This window comes from Durio zibethinus, chromosome 27 (assembly GCF_047325235.1).
Source record: "Durio zibethinus cultivar Kanyao isolate XHJ-2024 chromosome 27, ASM4732523v1, whole genome shotgun sequence".
Lineage (NCBI taxonomy): Eukaryota > Viridiplantae > Streptophyta > Magnoliopsida > Malvales > Malvaceae > Durio > Durio zibethinus.
Genome location: NC_143188.1, coordinates 16,993,994 through 17,016,926, shown reverse-complemented (window position 1 = coordinate 17,016,926; position 22,933 = coordinate 16,993,994). Strand labels below are relative to the sequence as shown.

Sequence of the window (22,933 nt, the reverse complement as noted above, 5' to 3'; positions counted from 1 at the left end):
CGAATAAAATTCGAATTCGGTTTGATTATTATCAAGTCGAGTTCGAGCTCGAGTAACTCGACTTATCGATCGAATCGAGTTCGATTATTCTTATACTCGGTTTGAGTAGCTCGCGAGTTTAATCGAGCTTTTATATTTAAATTTTTTTAATTATTTTAATTAATAAAATATCTCGAATTCGAGTTCGAGCACAAATAATCGAACTCTTATCGAATATAAGAATCGAGCTATTTTAACATATTAATCGAGCGAATTCAAATAGTTCTATTTCAATCACGATCACGAATCGAAATCGAGCTAAGAATATGAAACTCGATCAAATTCGAATTAAGTATCGAACCTCGAGTTGGAAGCCAAGTTCGAGCTCAAACTTTTCACTGTATCGATTCGACTCGATTCGATTATACCCCTAGACATATGTAATTGCCATTTTTTGGTTTAATGTATGGGAGATGAAATAGGATATAAGCAATATACAAGCCAATTAGCTATACCAGCAAAGGACTGAAAAAAGGAAAAGAAAAGAAAAGAAATGCAAGCCCATAAACTCTTTATGAATTGGTTTTCCTAGCTACCAAGACAAATTTCCCTTGGTTTATTTGGCAATTCATTGAGAAAAATGCATGATACTTGAGTACTATTCAATCATAATGAAATACCAATGAATTTTTTTTCTAATTTTGTTTTATAATAATGGATTTTTACCTCAAGGAACTACTATTGAAATACTTGAATATTTTCCATACACATGATCAGTAAAAATTCTTCAATTTCATTAATGAAATTAAAATATTAAAATATATTTTATTATTTATTATATTAATTTTTAAATATACTCTAATAAAGTGTAACCATCTTTTAAAATTTAAGATTTTCATTATTAGTTTATAAAAGATTTTTTTTAATATTTAAAATACTGCTTATATAAGAAGAAAGTTGCTTCTATCAAATTGCAGCAAGTTGTTTATTTTTTAATACATTATTGTATTGAACACAATACATTTTTCTTTAAACATTACAGGAAAACATAAAAAGACTAACATGAGCAAAATTCAACTCACACAAGATACCATCAGACAGATATTTCCAAGAATTCATCTATTTTATACAATTTTTTGAGGGTTGGGTAGGGCTATAAATTGTAGAAATTTCTTGAATGTGATACATGTTCAAGAAGGATAATTGAAAAAGTTTGGGTATTATTTATGAAAAAAAAAAAACTATAAAAAATGGTGTATGGATTAGACTTGTTTAAGGGTCAAGCTGTCCATCTGAATTTTAAAGTTTGCTCAAAATTTTAAAAGATTTGAACATTAATATTAAGCCTATTAAAAGGGTTTAGACAAATAAATGAAATTTGATTAAAAAAAAAAGATCGAACTTGGATTTCACCATTTAAGGTTCGAAATTTTAAAATTAAAAAAATATTTTTATTATAATGAAATAAGATTCATTTGCTTTATTTTTTTTTTTTTTATAATAGATAAGGCCTATTTGTTTTATAATTTATAATAGAATAAAACCCTTTATTACTTATAATAGGATAAAACTTTTTTTTATGCAAAATATTAAAATAATGATCCAATTTTAAATTGTATGAACAAAATTAAATTGGATTTAAATCCAAATAACTTATAAATTTAATTTAAATTAATTAAATTAATAATTTACAAAAAAAATGAAAAAAATTATTTTTTTAATTTTAAATATTAGTGCTTTTTGTGAGTTTAGATTTTATTATTACATGTAAGAATTAGACAAAAAATGAGATCTGAAAAATCAAATTGGATTGAACCTAAATTTATTTAAAATGATAAAATATCATATATAAACTCGACCCATGAATAGCTCTAGTATGGACCTTATTTTAATTATTCATTTTCTGCTCTGTCATAAACAAATCCAAATACAAAACAGATACATGATTCTATCAAAAAATGTGTCATTTGGTGATAAAATAATGGTTGGCTTTTGTATGCTTGAACCTTACATTGTTGCCAGAAGTACCTTTCCTTTCCATTTTCCTTTTTTTTTTTTTTATGTTCTTTCTTAATTTAATGGTATCTATTCATCAAGGGCAATTGATTTTATTAGTTGAGGATGATTTAATTAATCAACCGTGCCATGTGATATATCTGGACTGAATTGTTTTTGGCTTCAAAATTGGCAGCTAATGGTTGTATTCCTGTAGCAGCAACAAGCAAAACTTTGAACTGCAGCATCCTCCATTTTCACATGAACAATTAAGTACCATTTCTGTTTGGCAGGAAGAAAAAAGGAAAGAAAAAAATTTAATCTAATGATTGAGTTACATAAAAGCATATCTTATTTTACAGCACAATCATTAGATTAGAACTTTTTTTTTCCTTTTTATTTTCTTTCATACCAAACGGAGCATGTCGGTGAAAGAAAAAAAAGAAAGAAAAAGGTTATTATTTTTTGGTAAAAACAAATCATAACTTAAAAATTAAAAAAAAATTATTAATGTTAAAATTCAAACCTAAATTTATTAAATGTTACATTTTAAAAATCATTATGTGAATCGATTTGTCAAGCTTCAAATTTATGGAGTAATCTTTATAAAATTGTTTAACCATTGAATAAAGATATATATATATATATATGAATATATGGTAGAATTATTCTACAACAATTATGCGCTGGTAATGTTGCCCTTTGAGCAGACAATAATATAACTTCATATAATTTGTTGGGAAAGAAAACAACAGGAAAGGAAAAAGGATCATGGGTGGCAATGGATTCTTCAAATGTAAAGTCAAATGCTAAGACCATGGTTTCATGGTCTTAGTTTGATGCCTATAATTGATAAATAATTGTAGTTGGTGGGATGATTTTTGGCTCATAGCTGTTTGCAAATGAAAAGTTTGTGGCTTTGGTTGGGGACTCGTTCAGAAGACTAGAACTATTTAAGAGTGGTCCAATGGGTTGACTTTAATAGAGATGGCGGTTTAATTTGTGTTTGATGCGTTTTGATTCAATATGATATTAAAAATTTTTATTTTTTAAATTGAGTTTTAAATCGTGTTGAATTGAATTTTAGGTAAATTTGTTTATGATCCGATATATATAATTATTTTTTAAATTATTTATTTAATTTTATATTTTATATTAAAAAATAATATTTTATTAATTTTAAATCGAATATATAATTTTATATAATATCATATCAGATTCAAATAAAAAAAATTTAAAAAATCATTAAATTAAGTTAAAAAAAATAAAAATTCACTTCAATCTGATCTATTATCATCTTTAATTGACTTTGACTCTTAAGTGCCACAATCAAGACCTAGCATACCTAAATGCCTTGAAGAACACAAGAGAAAGAGCAGTCTTCGTCCACAAATGTCTCATTCCTTTGGGCAATTTTTACTGAAAATCTTATAATGTGGAGGGGACCTAAAATCATGTTGAGTGGTTTAAATCAACCCACTAAACAATTCTTAGAATTAGATATTAAAAAAAAAAATAAAAACAAGGTAAGTTAATTGGTTAATTTCTACTTGTCCATTATGTTCTATTTCCATGCTTTTTCTAGTTGATGACAATCAAATCAAAGGTCAAACTTATGAATATTGTTCAAATTTTTATTTTTTTATAAAATATTTGTATTCAACATTTATTTGGATATGGAAATTTAACTCTAAAAAATATATATAAAATTTTAAATTTTTTTTATAAAATCATATATATGTATGTATATATTTAATATTCACTTTCAAATCTATTAGCATATATGAACAAAACTACTAATAACAATTGATCCTATCAATGAAGTAAAACATTATAAGGGAGTTGGTAGTTATGTATATGATAACTAGGTCTTAAACAGCTTGCTTCTAGATAGGTGTGTTCCAATAGGCTATTTTTCATGTGTATAAAATATGTTGCTACTCTTTTATTACTATTTTAATAAGAAAAAACCAAGAAACAAGTCAATTGTCTTAATTTGGCCCAAAATATATAAATGTTCCTATCCACATCCTGTTTTAATTTAATTCATAATTTTCCAATAGGGTGGTGGAGGGTGGCTTGCTTGCTAAACTAATCAGGCCTCAAATGCATTGTTTTCATACTAATCATCTTTTAAAAAAATTTTGTTGTATATATACTTTGTCTGACTCAAAATTATTACTTTTTATTGATTTTTTAAGTCAAATTAATTCAATTTTGATTTATATTTTTAAAAAATTATGTTAAATTAAAATAAAATAAAATTTGTTTTTCAAATTTTAAAATTTTAATTATTTAAATTTTATTAAAAATGATTATCAAAATTGAATTAATTTTAAAAAAATAATTCGCACAAACAATTATTTTGAGATAAAGAAACTATAATTTATAAATTATTTTATATTATCCAAATAAGCTATGATTGGTTTCAAATTTTTGTCATCGGATTATTTTATTAGCAACTGACAGCTCGTCAAAAGTTAACTTTTTCATAACTGGCGCTTAAATCATTGGTCCTTTTTTATTTTTTTTATTTTAATTTCAAACTTATTTAATGTTAATTTTTAAAAATAATTATATTAAATAATTGAGATAAATTTTGAATTTAGATCCAATTTCATAAGAAGGAATTAAGAATGGGCTTAGATAAAAAATTTGAGAAAGGAATTTTTTTTTAATCAAGGTTTTTAAGGAATTTTTTTTTAATCAAGGTTTTTAAAAATTAAAAAATAAATTTACTTATTTGTATAAAAATAAAAAAAATTTTCAAAATTTATGTGAAAATTTAATTTCAACTAAATAGGTGATTTTTCAAAATTTCTTTAAATCCTTCATCTCTTTAGTTCATATGACCTAAATTCAAAATTTTATTCGAATCTAATTGATAATCTAAAATTGAGGTAATTTGCATTTAAATTAATTTAAATTTGAAATGATTTAAATTAAAATGATTTGAAAATTTAATCAAAGATACATAAAATTAATTTAATTTAATTTTAAAATTTAACAATTTAAATTTATTTTGATTAAGATATAATGATTAAAATCTAAAAAGATTTAAATTTAAAAAAACTTAAATCTAAAATGTTCAATAATTTTTTACTCAAAATGATATGAAACTGCCTCTTATATTCTACTTTCGTCTCATGTTTGTAGAGATGAGCAAATGATTGATTCGAAGAGTTTAATTTGAAAAAAATAATAATTTAATTAATAATTTTTTATTTAACAAATAATTGAATCTATCAATAATTTTTAAATAATAGTCTATACTTAAATTGACTAAAATCAATGGCAGCAACATGCCCCTTTTTCTCTCTTTTTTTTCTTTCTATCAAAGAATCATTAATCCCACATGATAGACTTTTGATCGAAAGAGTTTTACCAATTCCAACAATTTTTCTTTTTGATTTGAAAATAGTTTGAATCGGAGCCTTTCGATTTCTATATAAAAAATAGACTTACGAAGTTGTTTCAGCTTATTTGTTTCCATTAATTAACCCTAGATCCTTGCCCGTAAAAAATGGATGTTTCTCTTCGAGCTCCATCCAGTACTATTTACATTACAACCCAACAAAAAGACGGATTCAATTCAATTAAATAATTAAATTTTTTATTAATTTTTTATCTTATTATAAATAATTATTTAATCAAAAATTTATTCTAATAAAATTTAAATTTAAGTATTATTTAAATTAAATTATTTAAAAATTTTAATAATTTTAATAATATTTTATAAAAAAATATTTATCTCAAAATATTTATTTTTTATTTAAAAATCAATTAATCTAATCAATTCAATCATTAATTTTAAAAATTAAAAATTAATTAATTCACTCGATTTCTTCCGTTCTAATCAATTCAAATAAAATTTTCTCACCCAACACGTTTGTAATTTGGGCCATTCATTCACAATTAAAGAGCCTAGGTCCCAACTTTATCAACATTTCCCAGCAATAAATGCAAAAAGCTATCACAGTAAAGTTAAATTATTGCGTGTCATTTCAAGATTTCATTTTGCTGCTGCGCCAAGTTATGTCCTGTACATGAAATGGTGAGAAAAAGAGAGAGAGTTTTGTCAATAACAACACAAAACAAGGAAGCCCACCGCCGTCACTATTGTTAGAAAACCGCTACACTTTTTGTCTGAAAGTTCGCCGTCAGCTTCCCCTCCTCTCCATCGCCTTGTCTAGACGACTTTCTCTACTTTTGGCAAATAACAGTAACCATGAACCAACCAAGGTGCCTTTTTTTCAATACATTTGTGGGGCCTTTACTAGCCGCCCTCCTTTCCCTGTGCCCTTGGACCGCCTTTTTCTCTCCTTATCCACCTAACGCCGGGTTTCATGCTCGGTGAGATCATCTTTAAGGTGGCTATTATTTTATATATTATCAAAATATATATTTGCAATAATTTTTTTTATCTAAAACATTTATTCATTAAAAAATATTTTTAATGTCACGAGATATTTTTAAATACTCTTGAAATTTTTTTATTAAGCATTAATTTTTTTAAAACTTTATAAAATATATATATTTTTGGATTGATTTAAGTAAATTTATATATACTTTTAAATTTAACAAATTCTTAAAAAAAATTATCTTTCTATAATTTATTATCAAATTCAAGCCCTATAAACTAAAGTATTTAATATGTGTGTATCTTTGTCTAGAAGTAAGAACTAACGTCGGGTATTTCCAACATCCACATATATATATATATATATTGATAAATTAGTTTATCAAAAAGTGAAACTGACTAACCACTCCTAACTTCCAAAAATAATAAAAATGGGAAATTCGAAATATGAAACTATGAAATTTGGTACGACTTTGTTTATATTAAAGTACTCTGACGGACGGATAAAACTTATATTAAGTTTTATAGGTTGAGTATGTAAAATTTTTTATTAAAAATAAATAAATAAAAAATTTGAATTAATAAATTGATAGAGATTAATATAAAAATCAATAATATATAAAAAAATTATTAAAATATTTAATGATAAAAATTTTATAAATATTTTTACTAAAAATATTTATTTTAAAAAAATATATCAAAATTTATTAAAATATTTTTAAATTTTATCTGTTTAATTTATATGATAAGATATTTTAATTTATCAATTTTAATTTTTGATTTTAATTTAATAAATAATTTCATAAACTTTATCTTAAGTTTTTCTCCTCTTATGAGTATGTGCCCATAATTTATTCTTTCCGTTGACAACAAGCTCCGAAAATTAAATCTCATGACCCAAAATTTTCAGACATGTAACCTAAAATTGAATCACTTTGACTTAATTTGGTTGGTATTTTTATTTTTTTCTTGCTATTATTTATCTCTTATTATTAATATTTTTTTATTTTTTATTTTTATTACCTAAAATTGAATCACTTTGACTTAATTTGGTTGGTATTTTTATTTTTTTCTTGCTATTATTTATCTCTTATTATTAATATTTTTTTATTTTTTATTTTTATTAAAAAATAAAAAATAAAATTACCAATAAAACGAAATCTTACATGTTACAAAAATCATACATGTGTACAAGTTTAGTGGATCTCCAAGAATTTTGGGCATGACTTTTTAAGTTAAAGTCGATCCAATTCGTAAAATATTTTATTATTGAATACTAATATAACATTTTAATATTAAATTTAAAATAAACAAATTTAAATGAACTTTTATTGGGCAAACTAGGCTAAATTTTTGACAAGTTATTAAAAGTGTCAATTGGGTCCAATCAAATTCATGGACACCTATAGTTGTACAAGGCCAAGCAACTTGATTTTTGTAAAATAAATTGAAGAATGGAAGTGTGGCAAGTGATTGATTTCCAAAAATCTATAATCTATCAATTAAAATATCGAATAGTAATATGGATTGAAGTAAGTGAAATATATTTTTTAAACTTTCTTAGGTATTAAATCAATAAAAAAAAATATTGTGGGGGTTAAATGGTAATGATGTTATAACTTTTTAGTTAAATGGTAAAAAAAATTATGGTGGACCAAGCATAGTTTAGCAAAGCTGTTACAATTGTTTTAGTGTTTGATATTATTGTGAAAATTTTTTATGAAAAATAAAATGTCTAAAGAAAATATTATATTAGAAAGAAAAAATAAATTATTTTATTAAAATAAATAATAAAGTAAATATTTAATTATTTTATCTTCAAATCATAAATTTTAAATCGTAATTACATCTTTCAATTAATTTTTATAATTACCTCACTGTTAATTATAAAAAATGATTTTAATTCAAATTATAAATTGTTTAACATTAAATATAAAAAATAATTAACTCTCTTATAAAATACTCAACCAAAAGATTTCAATTTAATTTAAAAAAAAAACTAAAAAAGCAATAAAAAAAAATTAATAAGATGGGCCAACTAGACTACCCATATGCATATAGAAATTTTTTTTTTTAGCTTTTACAAATTAAAAATTTATTCATTTAGTATAATAAATAAATTGAATTAAAATAAAGAGAGGAGAGAGAGAGAGAGAGAGAGAGAGAGAGAAAGTTGAAAGTGAAAGATAAGGACACAACAACACATCGCTGTCTGAATCTCTGCATGCCTCAAAATTCACTCACTTCGCTTTTATAATTCTCTCTTCCTTCCCATCCATCAATCTTCCTCTTCTCTCACTTCAGGGCTACGTAACCCGAACCCGAAGACGGAAAGAAAGCCCGACTCTTTTACTTTCATTGATTCCGCGCTGCATTTTCCGGTCACTTTCTCGGGAAAAAGTTTCAGAAGAGATGTACCCGGTTATTCGGTCGTTACCGTTGGATGGAAGCGTGGGAGATTACCAAGTGTCGCTTGATGGGACAAACTTGCCTGGTGATGCTTGTTTGGTCCTGACAACCGATCCGAAGCCTCGACTCCGATGGACAGCTGAGCTCCATGAACGTTTCGTCGATGCGGTTACTCAACTTGGCGGCCCTGACAGTGAGTTTTGTTTATGGGTTGTCTTTGCTTTTGCTTTGTACTGTTAACATGTGATTCCCCCTTTAAACTATTAAGTTTATTTTTAATGAAACTTTTGGATTTTGGGTTACATTTAGTTCTTGAAATGTGGGTTGCCTTTTTTCTTTAAAATTTCTCTTTTTCATGTTGCTTTGGTTTTGTGGTTTTTGTGATAGAATAGCGATGAGATTTGGGCATTGGGTTCTTTGGGATTGATAGTTTTATTTTGGTTTTTGGGTTGGTTTCTTTTGTGCTTTTGAGAGTTGGGCTTTTTTTTTTCCTTGGCAAATGCGATTGGAAATATTGGGTTTTAATGTTAATGCTTTTTTTTTTTTTGCTCAATTTGTGTTATGGTGATTCTGGTTTGTATGTAGTCATGGATGAAAGTTCATAAATTTTATTTCATTTTTCAAACTCAGGGTGTTTTTGCCCTTTTTTTATTCTATTTTTGATTGTTGAACTAATTTGTTTGATGATTTTTGATATAGTTTTTTACTAGGATGAGTTGAAGTGATTTAAAGAGTGTTGTTTGCCTTCTTTTGATGAAGAAGATATGTTGTTATCATGTTCTTCATATCAGCTTTGATTTAATTACCAGCCACAATTGTTTTTCATTGTACTCATTGCTATGATTTAGAATCATGTTCTCTATTGTTTCCATAAACGTCATTTGAAAGTGCATCATGACGTCTAGGAACTTTACCTCGTTGCTATTGGCTCTTTAGCCGTGGAAGATATCTGCCAATCCTATATTTTGGACCTATTCTTTAAGATTTTACTGGAAGGAACTTTCTTCTGATACATTTGTACACAACATATATTTGCATAAACAAGTAGACATTGACCAGCTTATTCATTGAACTTAATTTTGTTTTCTCTTTGTTCATCTAGTTATACTTTCTGGTAATATTCAAATTTTGTGTGCCCACTATATGTTTCTGGGGTACTTCTCTAGTGATAAAATACACCCAAAAGGACAAAACCTTGATTTGGAGCCATTAAGTTCAATAATTTTGGTCAGCATACTTTTTGTTGGAAGACAAACTACAGCAATTGTGGTACTTTGTCTTGGTCTGGGAAGAATATTCTTAGTATTAGTATTTTCTTCCTGCAAAAATTATGCCAAAGGATTAAGTTTTGAAATCAGAGCAAAATCACCGGGTTTGTGCAGAAAGTCATGTTGTTTGGACACTGCTTGTAAGAAACAATTGTACAAACATCTTACCATAGTATTCTTTCCTTTTGAATGCAATGCTTAATTATACCTGAGCTTGCAATTGTAATAGTGATGATTGTGGAGAATTGAAATCATATTGATGGTGTGAGGTCAAAAAATGCAAGAAAAAAGAACGAAAAATAATTGCTTTTGTTAGTGATTTTGAGACAAATGGCAGCATATTTGTCTCAATGCAGTAAAATAGAATCATATAAATAACAATGTAAGACAATTATGAGTGATTTTGTGATAGCCAATTGGCAACCACCTATACTTTCCACCTAAATCCTTGGGCCACTAATGTCTGTCTGTTAAACTTTCTTTCTGGCATCATTTTGTTTGATTGAGGCTTATTACTGCTGAAGCAAAAGGTTATCAGGCTTGGTATGTTCTGGGTAGGAAGTTGGGACATTATTTCCTGGTCCAAGCTTGGTTCATATTCAACCGAGGATGTAGATGATTTGTACCCCAACTTCTCTAATTATAATTGTGCCATGGTTTAATATAACCCCTTAGCAAGGCTGATCATGCATGTTTCTCTATTTGAATCTCAGAGTGATTTTATGTGAAGCAAACCTAGCTGATTGACAACAACATTATAAGAATCAAAGTTTATGTACCCTTCTGTTATGTCTTATATGCTCTTGCATTTTGTTATTCTAAAGTTATAGATCTTGATGTGGCTTACTTTCTATGTCTGAATGTGCATTGCAGAAGCAACCCCTAAGACTATTATGAGAACAATGGGAGTAAAAGGCCTTACCCTCTATCACTTGAAATCACATCTTCAGGTTTGTTGTTACTGCCATCTCTTTAATGATCATGATTTCAAATTGTTCACTACTTTATATTGGTGCTTTCATGTCTTCAGCCCCTCTCTTTTCTTTGTCAGAGATGGATCTTGATTTGCATCATGATTTACCATAATTAGTAAGCTTAATGTCTGATTTTCTTTGCACCCATTAATGTCACATGTGTTTGTGTTGAGAGGAGGGGACTTTACCTGCTAATCTATTTGAAATTCTAATATTTTGTATTTTTTATTTTCTTTACTCGATGCCCTTTATTTGCAGAAATACCGGCTGGGGAAGCAATCTTGCAAGGAATCAACTGATAACTCTAAGGATGGTATGCTTCTTGATCTCTTTAAATTACAATTACTTTGGAGTTTGTGCATTCAATAATGAATACAGTAACTTCTTCCTTCTACCTTTTTTAGTCCTGTATCTTTGATGTACTTATGAGTCATGATCAAGTGTTATGACTATTTGAATGTTTCAACTCTGCCAAGAATACCATTAAGAAAAGTTTCTATCATACTCACCCAGATTATTACATTAGAAGCAACTACACTCAGGAAGGCAGATGGCATTGGGGTTTGATAAAATGACCAATTTTTTGCTTTTAAAATGACTTTTATATGAATTTTAGTTTTTGGTTGGTCTTGGTATTTGACTGGATGTTTTTAGACATTAGCTCTTGGGATTTTGATAAAATTACCAAATTTTATTTTTAAAATTATTTTTATATGAATTTCACATCTGGGCAGTCTTGGCATTTAATCTCTTCTCAATTGTTCTCCTTTCTGCCATGTGTATGATTTATATGTGGTTCTTGGTGGAGATCCTGGAAATTATCTCTTGTAAAGTGATAGATGCCAGATAATAGGCTATCCATATTCTTAATTGACTGATAATTAGTTGTGTCATGGGTGTTTCAGCTTCTTGTGTTGCGGAAAGTCAGGACACTGGTTCATCTCCAACATCATCATCGAGAATGGTGGCACAAGACTTGACTGAGTATGTTATTTCTTATCTCATTTGACAATCTCCTTAGTTTTCTTGGGCTTTGAATGAATGCTGAATTTTATCTTCCAAACAGTGGTTACCAGGTTACTGAAGCTCTTAGAGTGCAGATGGAAGTGCAACGAAGACTACATGAACAGTTGGAGGTTGGTTATAGTGGCCTGGACTTTTGGTTAGCATTGGCTCTCTTCAGTATTTGTACGGTTAATTATTGACTTGCATATGCTAGCCAATAAAGTGAAAATTTTCAAAAGCCCCTTGCTGATGTTGAAAATTTCAATGACCTCATAGGGGTGTTCTTTTTCCTTAGTATATGGTTACACTTTGTCGTGCAAGAAATTTTCGTGTGTGATTTTTCCACATGCTAATGGTTTCACTTAGCAGGTACAGCGTCGTCTTCAAATTCGGATTGAAGCACAAGGCAAATACCTACAGTTAATACTCGATAAAGCCTGTAGAGCTCTCAATCATCAAACTACTGCTTCAGCTGGTCTTGAAGCTGCCAGAGAAGAGCTTTCTGAACTTGCTATCAAGGTTTCGAATGATTGTCAAGGGATGGTCCCTCTTGATGACATTAAATTGCCTTCTTTGTCTGAACTTGCGGCAGCTCTAGAGAACAAAACTACTTCCATTATGCCAGCCCGAATTGGTAATCGCTCTGTCGAAAGCTGCTTGACTTCTACTGGAAGCCCTGTTTCTCCAATGGCTGTTGGTTCACCTTCTGCTATTATGAAAAAGAGGCCGAGGCCCTTGTTCGGCAATGGAGGCCCTTTGCCCTTGGATGGCAACATAAGGCAAGAAATAGAGTGGGTTATGCCTAATATTAGTTGATTAGCGGGACATTTCCATCTTAGAAATGGTACCTTCTCTCTTTTTAGTATTTTTAACTTTTGTTTTACTCTTTGTCTAGTTAATCTAAATGTCCTTTTTTCTTTTATCAACTCTATCATCAATGATCGGTATATTCTAAAAGCAGATTTCTTTTGAATATGGGGTTACCTCTAAAACTTGAGATTGCCTTCCTTTGCACAGTGATATGAGACGGGATTACTGTTGTTCACCATTAAAGTTAACATAGACTGCATGATTAAGAGATTCGAGATAAGAATATATTTGGGGTTTGCATATAATCTATCCCAAGGACAACCAAAAGATCGACTCCATTGGAGTGCTGATTTCTTTTTACTTGATTAAACGATCGTTTCAATGAGAATTGGACTATATTTCCAAATCCAACTAAGTTTACCATTTTAAATAATGACATTTGTTGTCCATGGGTACGATGGTTGTAATATCTCATTCTCACATTAGGTGCTATATATCAGATGCATATATACTATGTTTCGAGCTCGAGCTTGACCTATGAATTTTTACTCCTCGACATGATTTTTAAGGCTAGGGTGTAAGATTTCAAGGTGTTAATCAGGTCTGGTTCGACCCATGAACTCTTCTAAATACCTAATCAATCTCTCCACCTTTCTAACCCTAAACCTACCATGTGAGCAAAACAATACGACCTGCAAGTGCATAAACGATGAAACAAACATCTTATTAAGCACAGGAATAGGAGGCTTGGGTTCACAACAGAGAAACAATGAAACTAAGTGCAAGCTTATCCACTAAACAGAAAAAAAATGACAGTTGTAATAATGATGCTGACATGGCATATTTTTATTGGTTGCAATGAGAGATAACGGTCCAAAGTGAAGCATAACTTGCGCTTTTCTCTTTAATTTGTACCGTTATGATATTTGAAACGAAAGAATAAAGATGCACTCCTTGTTATCAAAGGCCGTTATTATGGTATCTCCACTTTGGGAACTCAGCTCATTTTTGCTTAATCTCTTTACCTCTTCTCTTCCTTCACCTTCTGTGTCTTTTTTTTTTTCAGCTTTGTGGGACTAACTGCAGCTTTCTCTTCATCATTCCCTGTTGACTTCAAACTTTTCTTTTATTATCTCTTTCTTCTCTTACAAGAACTAGCAGTTCCATCATCATCTCTAACACCATCAAGTTAAGCTTCAATGGGTATGTCTTTGTTTTCTTTCTTCTTCCCTCCCTTTATTTGTTTGATTTATATATACTTTTACCTGGTATTATCATATAGTTAAATGTTACTGAAGTTCTGGATTATAAGCTTTCTTTCTTTTATTCCTGTTTATGTATACTTGAGGCTCATGGATTGAGTTATTCTCCAGCTCTTTCTATTCTTTTTCACATCAGATTTATTTACTTATGTTTGTAGCCTTTATTGTTTTTGTCAGATTGTTAATTGCTGATTATGGTTAACTTTCATAGCAACTTAGCATCTCTGTTACCCAGCCAAAGGTCCATCTGGAAATCTCTCAAAAGTTGCCAATAATCAATCTCAAAAGCCTTAAATCCATTTCAATCCATTTCAATCCATCAATAGCTTACCAAAGGAGACCTAACTATTTTCATCCAGGACAACAAGTAAGAAAAAGGAAACGAGAAAGCCTGAGAGCTTGCTATGCGAGGGAGAATAAACAAACTGAGGACACTGTAGATAGGTAGAGCAGTGACGGATTTCTAAGAGAGATGAGAGACTAGAAGAAATGTGGATTGTTGCATCCTAGAGCCATGACTTCTACAGAATGAATCTTGGGATTTTCAATTTTTTTCTTTTCCATTGGACTAATAGGCATGAGTCTAAAGAATGTTGGTTTCGGAACGGGGCAAAGTGTAATTATGTGTAGGTTTCTAAGTGGTTTTGTATTTACCTCTCCATTAGAACTGCTGAGTGCTGATGACATATGCAGCTAGCATCAGTCCCAGGATCTCTTCACCAACAGGTTTGCTCTAGTAATCGTAAGTGGGATTGGAGAGGGACTCAATATATGAAACTAAACAGAAACGACCTTTTTCTTATAAGAATCTGTAAAAATGAACTTCAGGAATAATGACAGAGTCTTTAAATGTATCTGTCAAGGTACATTAAGGAAAAGAAGAGAAAAATGTCGATTTCTTCTCAAATTATGCTGCTGAGATGAAAATAGATGGTTTGGAGAATTTCTCATCCTTTTCGGTTTTTACTTTTAATGAGAGAAATATTCTTAGATATATTATGCTCACTAAACTAGCATCATCATTTAAAATTTATCAGTTCCATCCCAACATTGAGCATGTTATTTCACATCTAATTTGCATATCTTATCTTAAGGCAAATATCGTCCTTGCCCTTCTCCGAAGTCATTGTCCAGCAGAATAGGAGGCATGCTTTGCAATTGTGGTCCATCAAACAACTACAAGAAGCTGGATTCAAAGCTTGAAAGGAAAATGATTGAAATAAAGAGAAGTGCATCAGGACAATGTAATTTCAAATCAATTGACAGAATAATCTTGAGGTTCCCTCATTTCAGGGACGGATTGAGAAATCTCAGAAGCGTGTTTGAGCAGTATGGTGAGTTGCAACAAGTTTACTCTTCACCTCTCTAAGGTTTTTTCTTGGAGTTTTACCACAAATTGACTCTCTCTCTTTCTCTCTTTCTCTCTAGATGAAGACTCTGATGGAACTATTGATCGTGAGGAACTGAACAAATGCTTGGAGAAACTGCAACTTCGCTTGACAAAAGAGGAGGTTGAGGATTTGTTTCGTTCCTGTGACATTGACAGGAGTGAAGGGATACAATTTAATGAGTTTATTGTTCTCCTATGTCTCATCTATCTCCTAATGAAGCCTTCCTCCTCTCCTGATAATTTGTCCACAGTAAACATATTTTTGTTTCTCTTCCTTGTTTAAGAACGTAGCCTGTTATGTTAGAAGTTATTAATCAGTGTCTTTAATGGTGAATTGTGAATGTTTCAGACATTGAAGATGGATTCACCACAGCTTGAGGCCACTTTTGGTACTATTGTTGAAGCATTCTTGTTTCTTGATAAGAATGGTGATGGAAAACTGAACAAGAAAGACATGATGAAGGCACTAAATGAGGCTTCTCCTTGGGAACGATCCTCTGCACGTGTCAGCAGGACTAGATTCAGTATCACATCCTCTCTCACTATACTTTTAAGTTCTCAGTATTGTCTATAATTAATTATATTAATCATTCTTTTGGTAATTCCTATGGGAAAATGCAGAAGAAATGGATTGGGATAAGAATGGGAAGGTCAGCTTCAGAGAGTTCCTCTTTGCTTTTATCGACTGGGTTGGGATTGAAAGCGATGGAGAAACACCTGACACGGGAAGCTAACAGCACTCGACAATAATCTGGAATGAGGTCAGATTAAAGATTTTCTCATATAGCTATGAAATCCGAAGTATTAGTCAAACTGTTGTTGCTGTATCCTGCCGTATATCATAACAGTTTTCTTTCAAATGATACAAACTCGAGATGCCCTATTAAAGCAATAAATTAATACTGATTGTTTTTTGGTTCCATCTCTCTAATCTATTTCCTGATCCAGCTGAATTGTATTGTGATTACCATGTATGAGACGTTCATGGCAGTGGATATGGCAAGAAACTATAAGTCACCAGTGCTATACCGTACAACATTTTCATCTCATTTGTCAAGATAGACACATCCAAAAACACTCCTCACTCTTGTTTTACATACAACCTTCAGTATTATACATTAATTGAAAGGAAAATTGTCATTGAAAACATAGCTGCTATCAACTTGCCTCTCTTTTATGTTACTCAGTGAGTTTCAATGTATTCCCAGAGCATGGATTCTCCTAACCAATGACAAAGAAGAAGCATTTCTCTGTTTCCATTCTTTCCTACCCTCCTTCCTTTGCCCTTGTTCCATGAAGCTTTTGTCATTCCCATCAAGTATGCTCACAATCTGCCTCATGGTAGGCCTTAATTCCGGGTCAGAGCGTGTGCAGGCAATTCCTAGTTTTGTCACTCTCAACAGTTCTTCATTATTGTATTCCCCATTCAACCTAATATCAACCAGTTCCTCGAATGACCTTCTCCGTGTCTCAAAGTTGTGGACCCATTTCACCAATAATACCTCAGGCCGCCTAAAGTCAGCTGCCATATGTCCACTAACCACCTCAAGCACCACCACTCCAAAGCTATAAACATCTGCCATTGGGGTTGCTTCTCCAGATTCCATATATTCTGGTGACATGTAACCAAAAATTCCACGAACTGATTTGTTCTTGTTGGTAGCTGCATGATGGTCGTGATCATTTCTTGCCAAGAATTCAGCAAGAGCAAAACTACTAAGCCGTGGGTTCATCTCAGGATCGAGAATGATGGCTGAAGAGGTAATGTTCCTATGGATAACTTGTTCATCCCATTCCTCATGAAGATAAAGAATGGCAGAAGCAAGGGATTTGATAATGCTGTATCTGTGTTGCCATCGCAAAACACTGCTGCCAATTCTGTTATTGTGATGGAAAAGGAGGTGACTCAACAATTGATTTGCTGAATAATCATATACAACAAGCATCTCTCCTTGTTCAGTGCACCATCCACGGAGTTGTACCAGATTACGATGGCGGAGCCTTGCTAAGTTTTGGAGTTCACTTGAAAATCGTGTTCGCAATGCAGGGCATTTAGTCATGCCAAGTCTCTTCACAAGAACGTGACGACGGTTGTCAAGGAAACCTTGGTAGGCTGTTCCAAAGTCGACCTCTGCTACCCTTCGTGATTCTGCGAAATTGTTAGTAGCAGAAATGATTTCCTTGAAGGGTATTTCTCTTGGAGTTTCAACCATAAAGAAATTTGTTGGTCGGCGACTGCTGTTGTTAGATAAGCTGAAACCATTGATTCCAAGTTCAGCGGTTGCATATAAAGTTTCTTCAGTGGCAGTGACATAGTTTGATGAAGCAAATGTGACTGTTGTGTTGGTGCTGCTGGTGCTGGTGGGGGACCTGCTACTGCTGTTGTTCTTGCTTCCACTGGTGTTGGATGGGGATGACAATGAGATGTATAAAGGGTGTGACTCAAATGAAGGCAAAGCTGGCAGTTTGCCAGAAATGTTTCCAGAAAGCACTTCCACAACCCATTTCATATTAGGCCTCAATAGCGGATTATGGAGGGTGCAGAGGAGTCCTATGTGAAGGAACCGCTCCATATCAGCAAGCCTGCAAGACCCGTCTGTAAGTCGAGCATCCCCTGCATGTAAAAGCCTTCTTCCATCAGACAGCCTACGGATCCAGTCAAGCAAAATGATTTGCTCATCTGGAAATGTAAGGTCCACAGCACGCCTTCCAGAAACCACCTCTAACACAACAATCCCAAAACTGAAGACATCAGATTTTGCAGTTGCCACACTTCGTTTCTGGAAGCTCTCTGGTGGGAGATACCCAATTGTGCCACCAATCCTTGTTGTGTCAGCCAACCGAAACTGGTGTCTTTTTGTTGCTGGTGTCTTGATTTGGTACTCGAGTTCATGTTCAAGCCACCGTGCCAAGCCAAAGTCACCTAGCCGTGCATTATAGTTCGAGTCAAGCATCACGTTGCTTGTTTTTACATCCCGGTGTATGATTTGAGTTTCCAATTGTTCATGGAGATAAAACAATGCAGCTGCCAGGCCTCCGACAATTTTCCTCCTGCGCTCCCAGTTCAACGGAGCTGCGCCCATGTTTTCAGGCTTTTTAAAGAGCACTCTATCAAGGCTTCGATTGGGCATGTAGTCGTAAACCAGGAGCAACTGGTCTTCATGTACACACCAACCCCTTAACCGAACAAGATTTCTATGGCGTAGATGAGCCACAGCCACCAATTCAGCCGCAAAGGTCTTCTCAAATCTCTCCCCTTTCTCTGCCAAACATTTCACAGCAACCACTGTTCCGTCACTAGGCAAAACTGCTTTGTACACTTTCCCAAAACCCCCACTTCCAAGAATTTCATCTTCACTAAAGCCATTAGAACCTATATAAAGCTCAGCATAACTAAAAATCCTTGGATTCTCTGCACCAACCTTCTCCGACATCTGAACACCTTCCAGGTCATGAAACACACTTGGTTGCTGTTTCCTTGGCACATCATGGTGACAAAAATGAACCCATCTCGAGTAGTAGAACCGGCGCAAGGCATTACCAATGAAAGCTAGAAACTGACTTCCACAGTCACGGTATGAATGTTTCTTGACCTCCTTTTTGGCAGGTTTATAAACTTTGGGATACTCCAAGGGGGCGATTTCATCGAAATCAGCTGGTGAAATGAAGCAAAGCCGGTTTAGCTGCATGTTGATGGTTCTAGATGAACACATGAATGAAAAGGTGGTGAGGGAAAAAAAATGAATGGAATCAAACTTTGGGTTATGTAGTGTATGATTTGTCCTTGTGAATGGCTTTTTGGTTTGTGCTTTTATTCAACATTGGTAGGTTTGCATGGTTGAATTGTTTTGCTATAAACTTTCTCAAATAGGAAGCTGCCGCCCCTTTTGTGATGTTACACCACCCCCCCCCCCACCCCAAAAAAAAAAAAAAAAAAAAAGGAAGATCCTCTTTCATGATTTTACAATTCAGCACAATAATCTATAGTTTATGGAACAAGGACAACAATCAACACGTAAAATTCTTAAGGATGATTTCACGCGGGAATAATAGAAACATTAGACCTCATGATTTTTATATTTATATTGTGTAAAATATAAATTTATCTATCCATATAATTTTTTATAAAAAATTATATTACAATTTACATCAATATAAATATATAAAATATATTTTGTTATTTTATTAAATTTATATATAAATATTATTAAAATTTTAAATTATATTATTTTTATTTTTTATTTATTTTATATAAATATTATATTATTATATCGTATTTTAAATTATCAAATTTAAAATACATAAATAAAAATTAATGTGTTTTAAGTTTTAAATTTTTTAATTATTAAAACGGTTAAAGTTGTTGCGAAAATCTACTGATTGGACCTAATTTGGTTAAAAAAATCAATAATTTAAACATTTCAATCTAAATTTAAAACTTTTTTTTTGTAAAAAAAATTTAAAAATAAATATGTTTTTCAATTTTCAAAGTTAAAGTAAAATGTATTATTTATTGGTTGTTAAATTATTTATTGGTTAAATTTAAAACATTTTGAATATAAAATAATTGACACTCAAATAATTCAAAGTTTTAATTATAAAATTATTTGAATCTAAATCACTTTCAGTCTCAAATTCGAAACGATTTCAAGTTTATAGGACTCAATTCAAAAAAAATCAAAATTACCTTTATGATGTAAACCAAAGCTGTCCTATCCTATCTGATTACCAGCTCTTGTACTTACCATAAAAAATTACTCCACCCAATGCTACTGCTAAGCATCACAGTTCATGTGAGAAGCATTGAATGTGGAAGTACTTGTTTGGGTGGGGGAATTGAATTATTGTTCACTTGACTGATGCAGAATTATTTCATTGGTTTTTTTTTTTTTTTGGATCATTTCACCAAAAAACACAATGTTGGGACTTGGAACCATGATTTTGAATTTTTATGTGATAGAAAATTTTAAAATTTTTTGTGAAATTATAAAATATAAAAAATTATGATTATAATTAAATACTATAATCATGTAAAAAATAATTTAATTAAATTAGACAATAAATAAACGGATAAAAATATATAACTAAATAAATTTCACATAAAATTGAATCAAATCATATATGATGAGATATAAATTTAAGATTTTAAAATTTTTGAACTTTCATTACCATTAAACCTAAGGCAAATTTTTTACATTCTTTCTTTAACTATGGATCAATGAACTGTTTCTTAAAAATGGCAATTAGATTCATTGAAAAACAAAAAGAAATTCTAAAATTTAATATTTCTATCTCAAAATTCTAGATGAAAATATGAAAATATTTGTTTATATAGCAAAAATTTTAGTCTTAATATAATTGATAACAATAAAAAAAAAGAAAAGAAAAGCCCTTCATATAGTTTAAAACATTTTTTTATATGGTTTGATATATCTAAAAATTTCGATTTTTAAAAACTATATCCAATTATCATCAACTAGTCTTAAATAATGGAAAATAAATTATATTGAAACTGTTTTGCTCCAAAATTGATCATACTGTCAAAAAAAAATTTTTTTTGGCTTGAACCTTTCGATGTTTGACTAATTATTTTAAATTTTGATTAATTTAAAATCGAATCAAATTAAATTTTATAAAAAATAAATTATTTTAACATTTATTTTTTATTTATAAAAATTAAAATCAAAATTTTACTTAAAGAATTAAAATTTTTAACCACTCGAGCCAACAAAATATAGGTGATCACGCTGTCATTTGAGTTGTGTAAATTAGGCAATTAATTCATCCATCTGGGCTGGGAACTTGAGCTGGATGAAATTGACATCTTCTCATGTACACCACAATTCCAAATGCTTCCCAATTTAGTAGAAAGGACAGTGAACATGTTGCTGAGAACAAATTTCGATTAAAGTGCACCATAGCTAGAACTGAAGTCAGCAAAGTCATGAAGGGTCCAAATGATTAACGAAATTGGGAAGGGGGGACCAAGCTTTAATTAAGAGGGACCGGCTAGAAACTACAACATGGTCAAAAAAAAATTTTGGGATCATAACCCGTACTTGCCCCTAGATTTATCCGTGACCACAGCCAACAGATGCACTCAAAAATTTAAATTAATTAATAAAAATTTAAATATTTTCGAACATGTTTTTATTTTTTTAGAAAAGATAAAAGTTTAAGGGTATAAATTTTTTTTAATTATAATTAAAAAATTATTTACATCTCTATTTTTTATTGTAATTAATTAATTTGTCAAATATTTATTTGTATCCAATTAAATTTTTATTTGGATAAAAAAATTAACACTTTCTCAATTTAGATCAAATTTCATATTATATCAATAAAATAAATGAAATTTAATCACTGATATATTTAATATATTGTGATAATTAAATAAAATAATTTCTTTTTCTTTTTCTTCTCCATTTTCTTTCTCTTTTCTATCTAAAATCCTTCTAAGAGTTTAATTTATTATAGTTTGTAGATTAATTGATTCAATTTTATCATGTGATTAAATTTTATCCAATTAAAAATTCGATTGAATCGAATTAAAAAATTAAAGATTTAATTAATTACAATAAAATGTTAAGGATTTATATATTTTTTTATAGAAATTAAGGGCTTGTTTTTTACCTTTAACCAAAGATAAAAGATGATCTTATTTTTAGGCACATTTGTTTTTGTTTATATATATTTGATATTTTATTAAAGATTAAATTTTGTGCATCAAATTTGGTATATTCTCCTAACACATTATACATTTTTTTTTTGTTTTTTTAAGGCATATTAGTTATATTTACTTATGCATACATAAATTTTATCAATTTACTCTATTCATAATTGACATTTGCATAAAAAAATAAAAAAATACATGAAGATAAGATCATCCAAAAATAAACTAAAAGACAGTAAAAAAACCACAAAAGACAAGGCATGTGAAAAAGAAACAAAGGTATGCTTGAAATCATGTGAGAGCATAAACAAAGGCGCGATTAAGAGCAATCAAGTGTAGAAATTCGTCACCAAAAAGTCATTTAATTACAGATGAGTGATGGGAAACATTGGGACTTGTATTGCAAAATGACAAACAATTTAATGTCTAATAAATTTGAGGATAAAGAGGGGTAGTTTTAAGTTGGGTGATGTGGGTTGCCCACTTTTGAGTTTGTTTTATTTGCAAAAATAGCCTTTTGCTGGGAGCAGTATATCAAATTTAAATGTTTGTGGGGTATTCCAAACTGTTGTGATTTTTGACTTTTGGCCACGGTTTTGGCATGGTCCCCACAAAAAATTTAATTGCAATTAATGTGATTTAAATTCTTTTTGTTTATCCTATCTCAAAAATATAATAATTTTTACATTCCACAAAAAAAAAAAAGTAGGATTAATTTTTAAGATTAAAATCAAATTTATCATTATATTACGAGTTAATGTTAAATTTTGTTATTATATTTTAATTTTTATTGATTTTTAGATAAAAG

General features: G+C 30.3%; 2 protein-coding genes and 1 pseudogene across 4 annotated transcripts; 2 read left to right on the top strand and 1 right to left on the bottom strand.

The window, feature by feature from the left end:
• The first annotated feature begins 8,554 nt into the window (after positions 1–8,554).
• LOC111279777 (protein PHR1-LIKE 3-like) lies at positions 8,555–12,963 on the top strand. Its single transcript, XM_022866809.2, has 6 exons — positions 8,555–8,936; positions 10,885–10,961; positions 11,244–11,298; positions 11,891–11,969; positions 12,052–12,121; positions 12,360–12,963. Exons 1-6 carry the CDS (start codon positions 8,747–8,749, stop codon positions 12,804–12,806), a joined length of 918 nt encoding a protein of 305 aa, XP_022722544.2. The 5' UTR covers positions 8,555–8,746; the 3' UTR covers positions 12,807–12,963.
• An 836-nt stretch (positions 12,964–13,799) lies between these two features.
• LOC111280144 (putative calcium-binding protein CML22) lies at positions 13,800–16,374 on the top strand. Of its 2 annotated transcripts, none has more exons than XM_089756266.1 (5): positions 13,800–14,003; positions 15,157–15,396; positions 15,491–15,702; positions 15,802–15,976; positions 16,074–16,374. In XM_089756266.1, the coding sequence occupies exons 1-5, from the start codon at positions 14,000–14,002 to the stop codon at positions 16,184–16,186; spliced, it is 744 nt and encodes a 247-aa protein (XP_089612392.1). In that variant the 5' UTR covers positions 13,800–13,999; the 3' UTR covers positions 16,187–16,374. The 2 variants fall into 2 exon arrangements, with proteins under 2 accessions (XP_089612392.1, XP_089612393.1); XM_089756267.1 differs by having other exon boundaries at positions 13,907–14,003; positions 14,240–15,396.
• Positions 16,375–16,449: 75 nt separating this feature from the next.
• On the bottom strand, positions 16,450–19,165 carry LOC111280143 (receptor like protein kinase S.2 pseudogene; annotated as a pseudogene). The gene has a single exon (XR_016334618.1). The product of XR_016334618.1 is annotated as a receptor like protein kinase S.2 pseudogene (transcript).
• Positions 19,166–22,933: the final 3,768 nt, after the last annotated feature.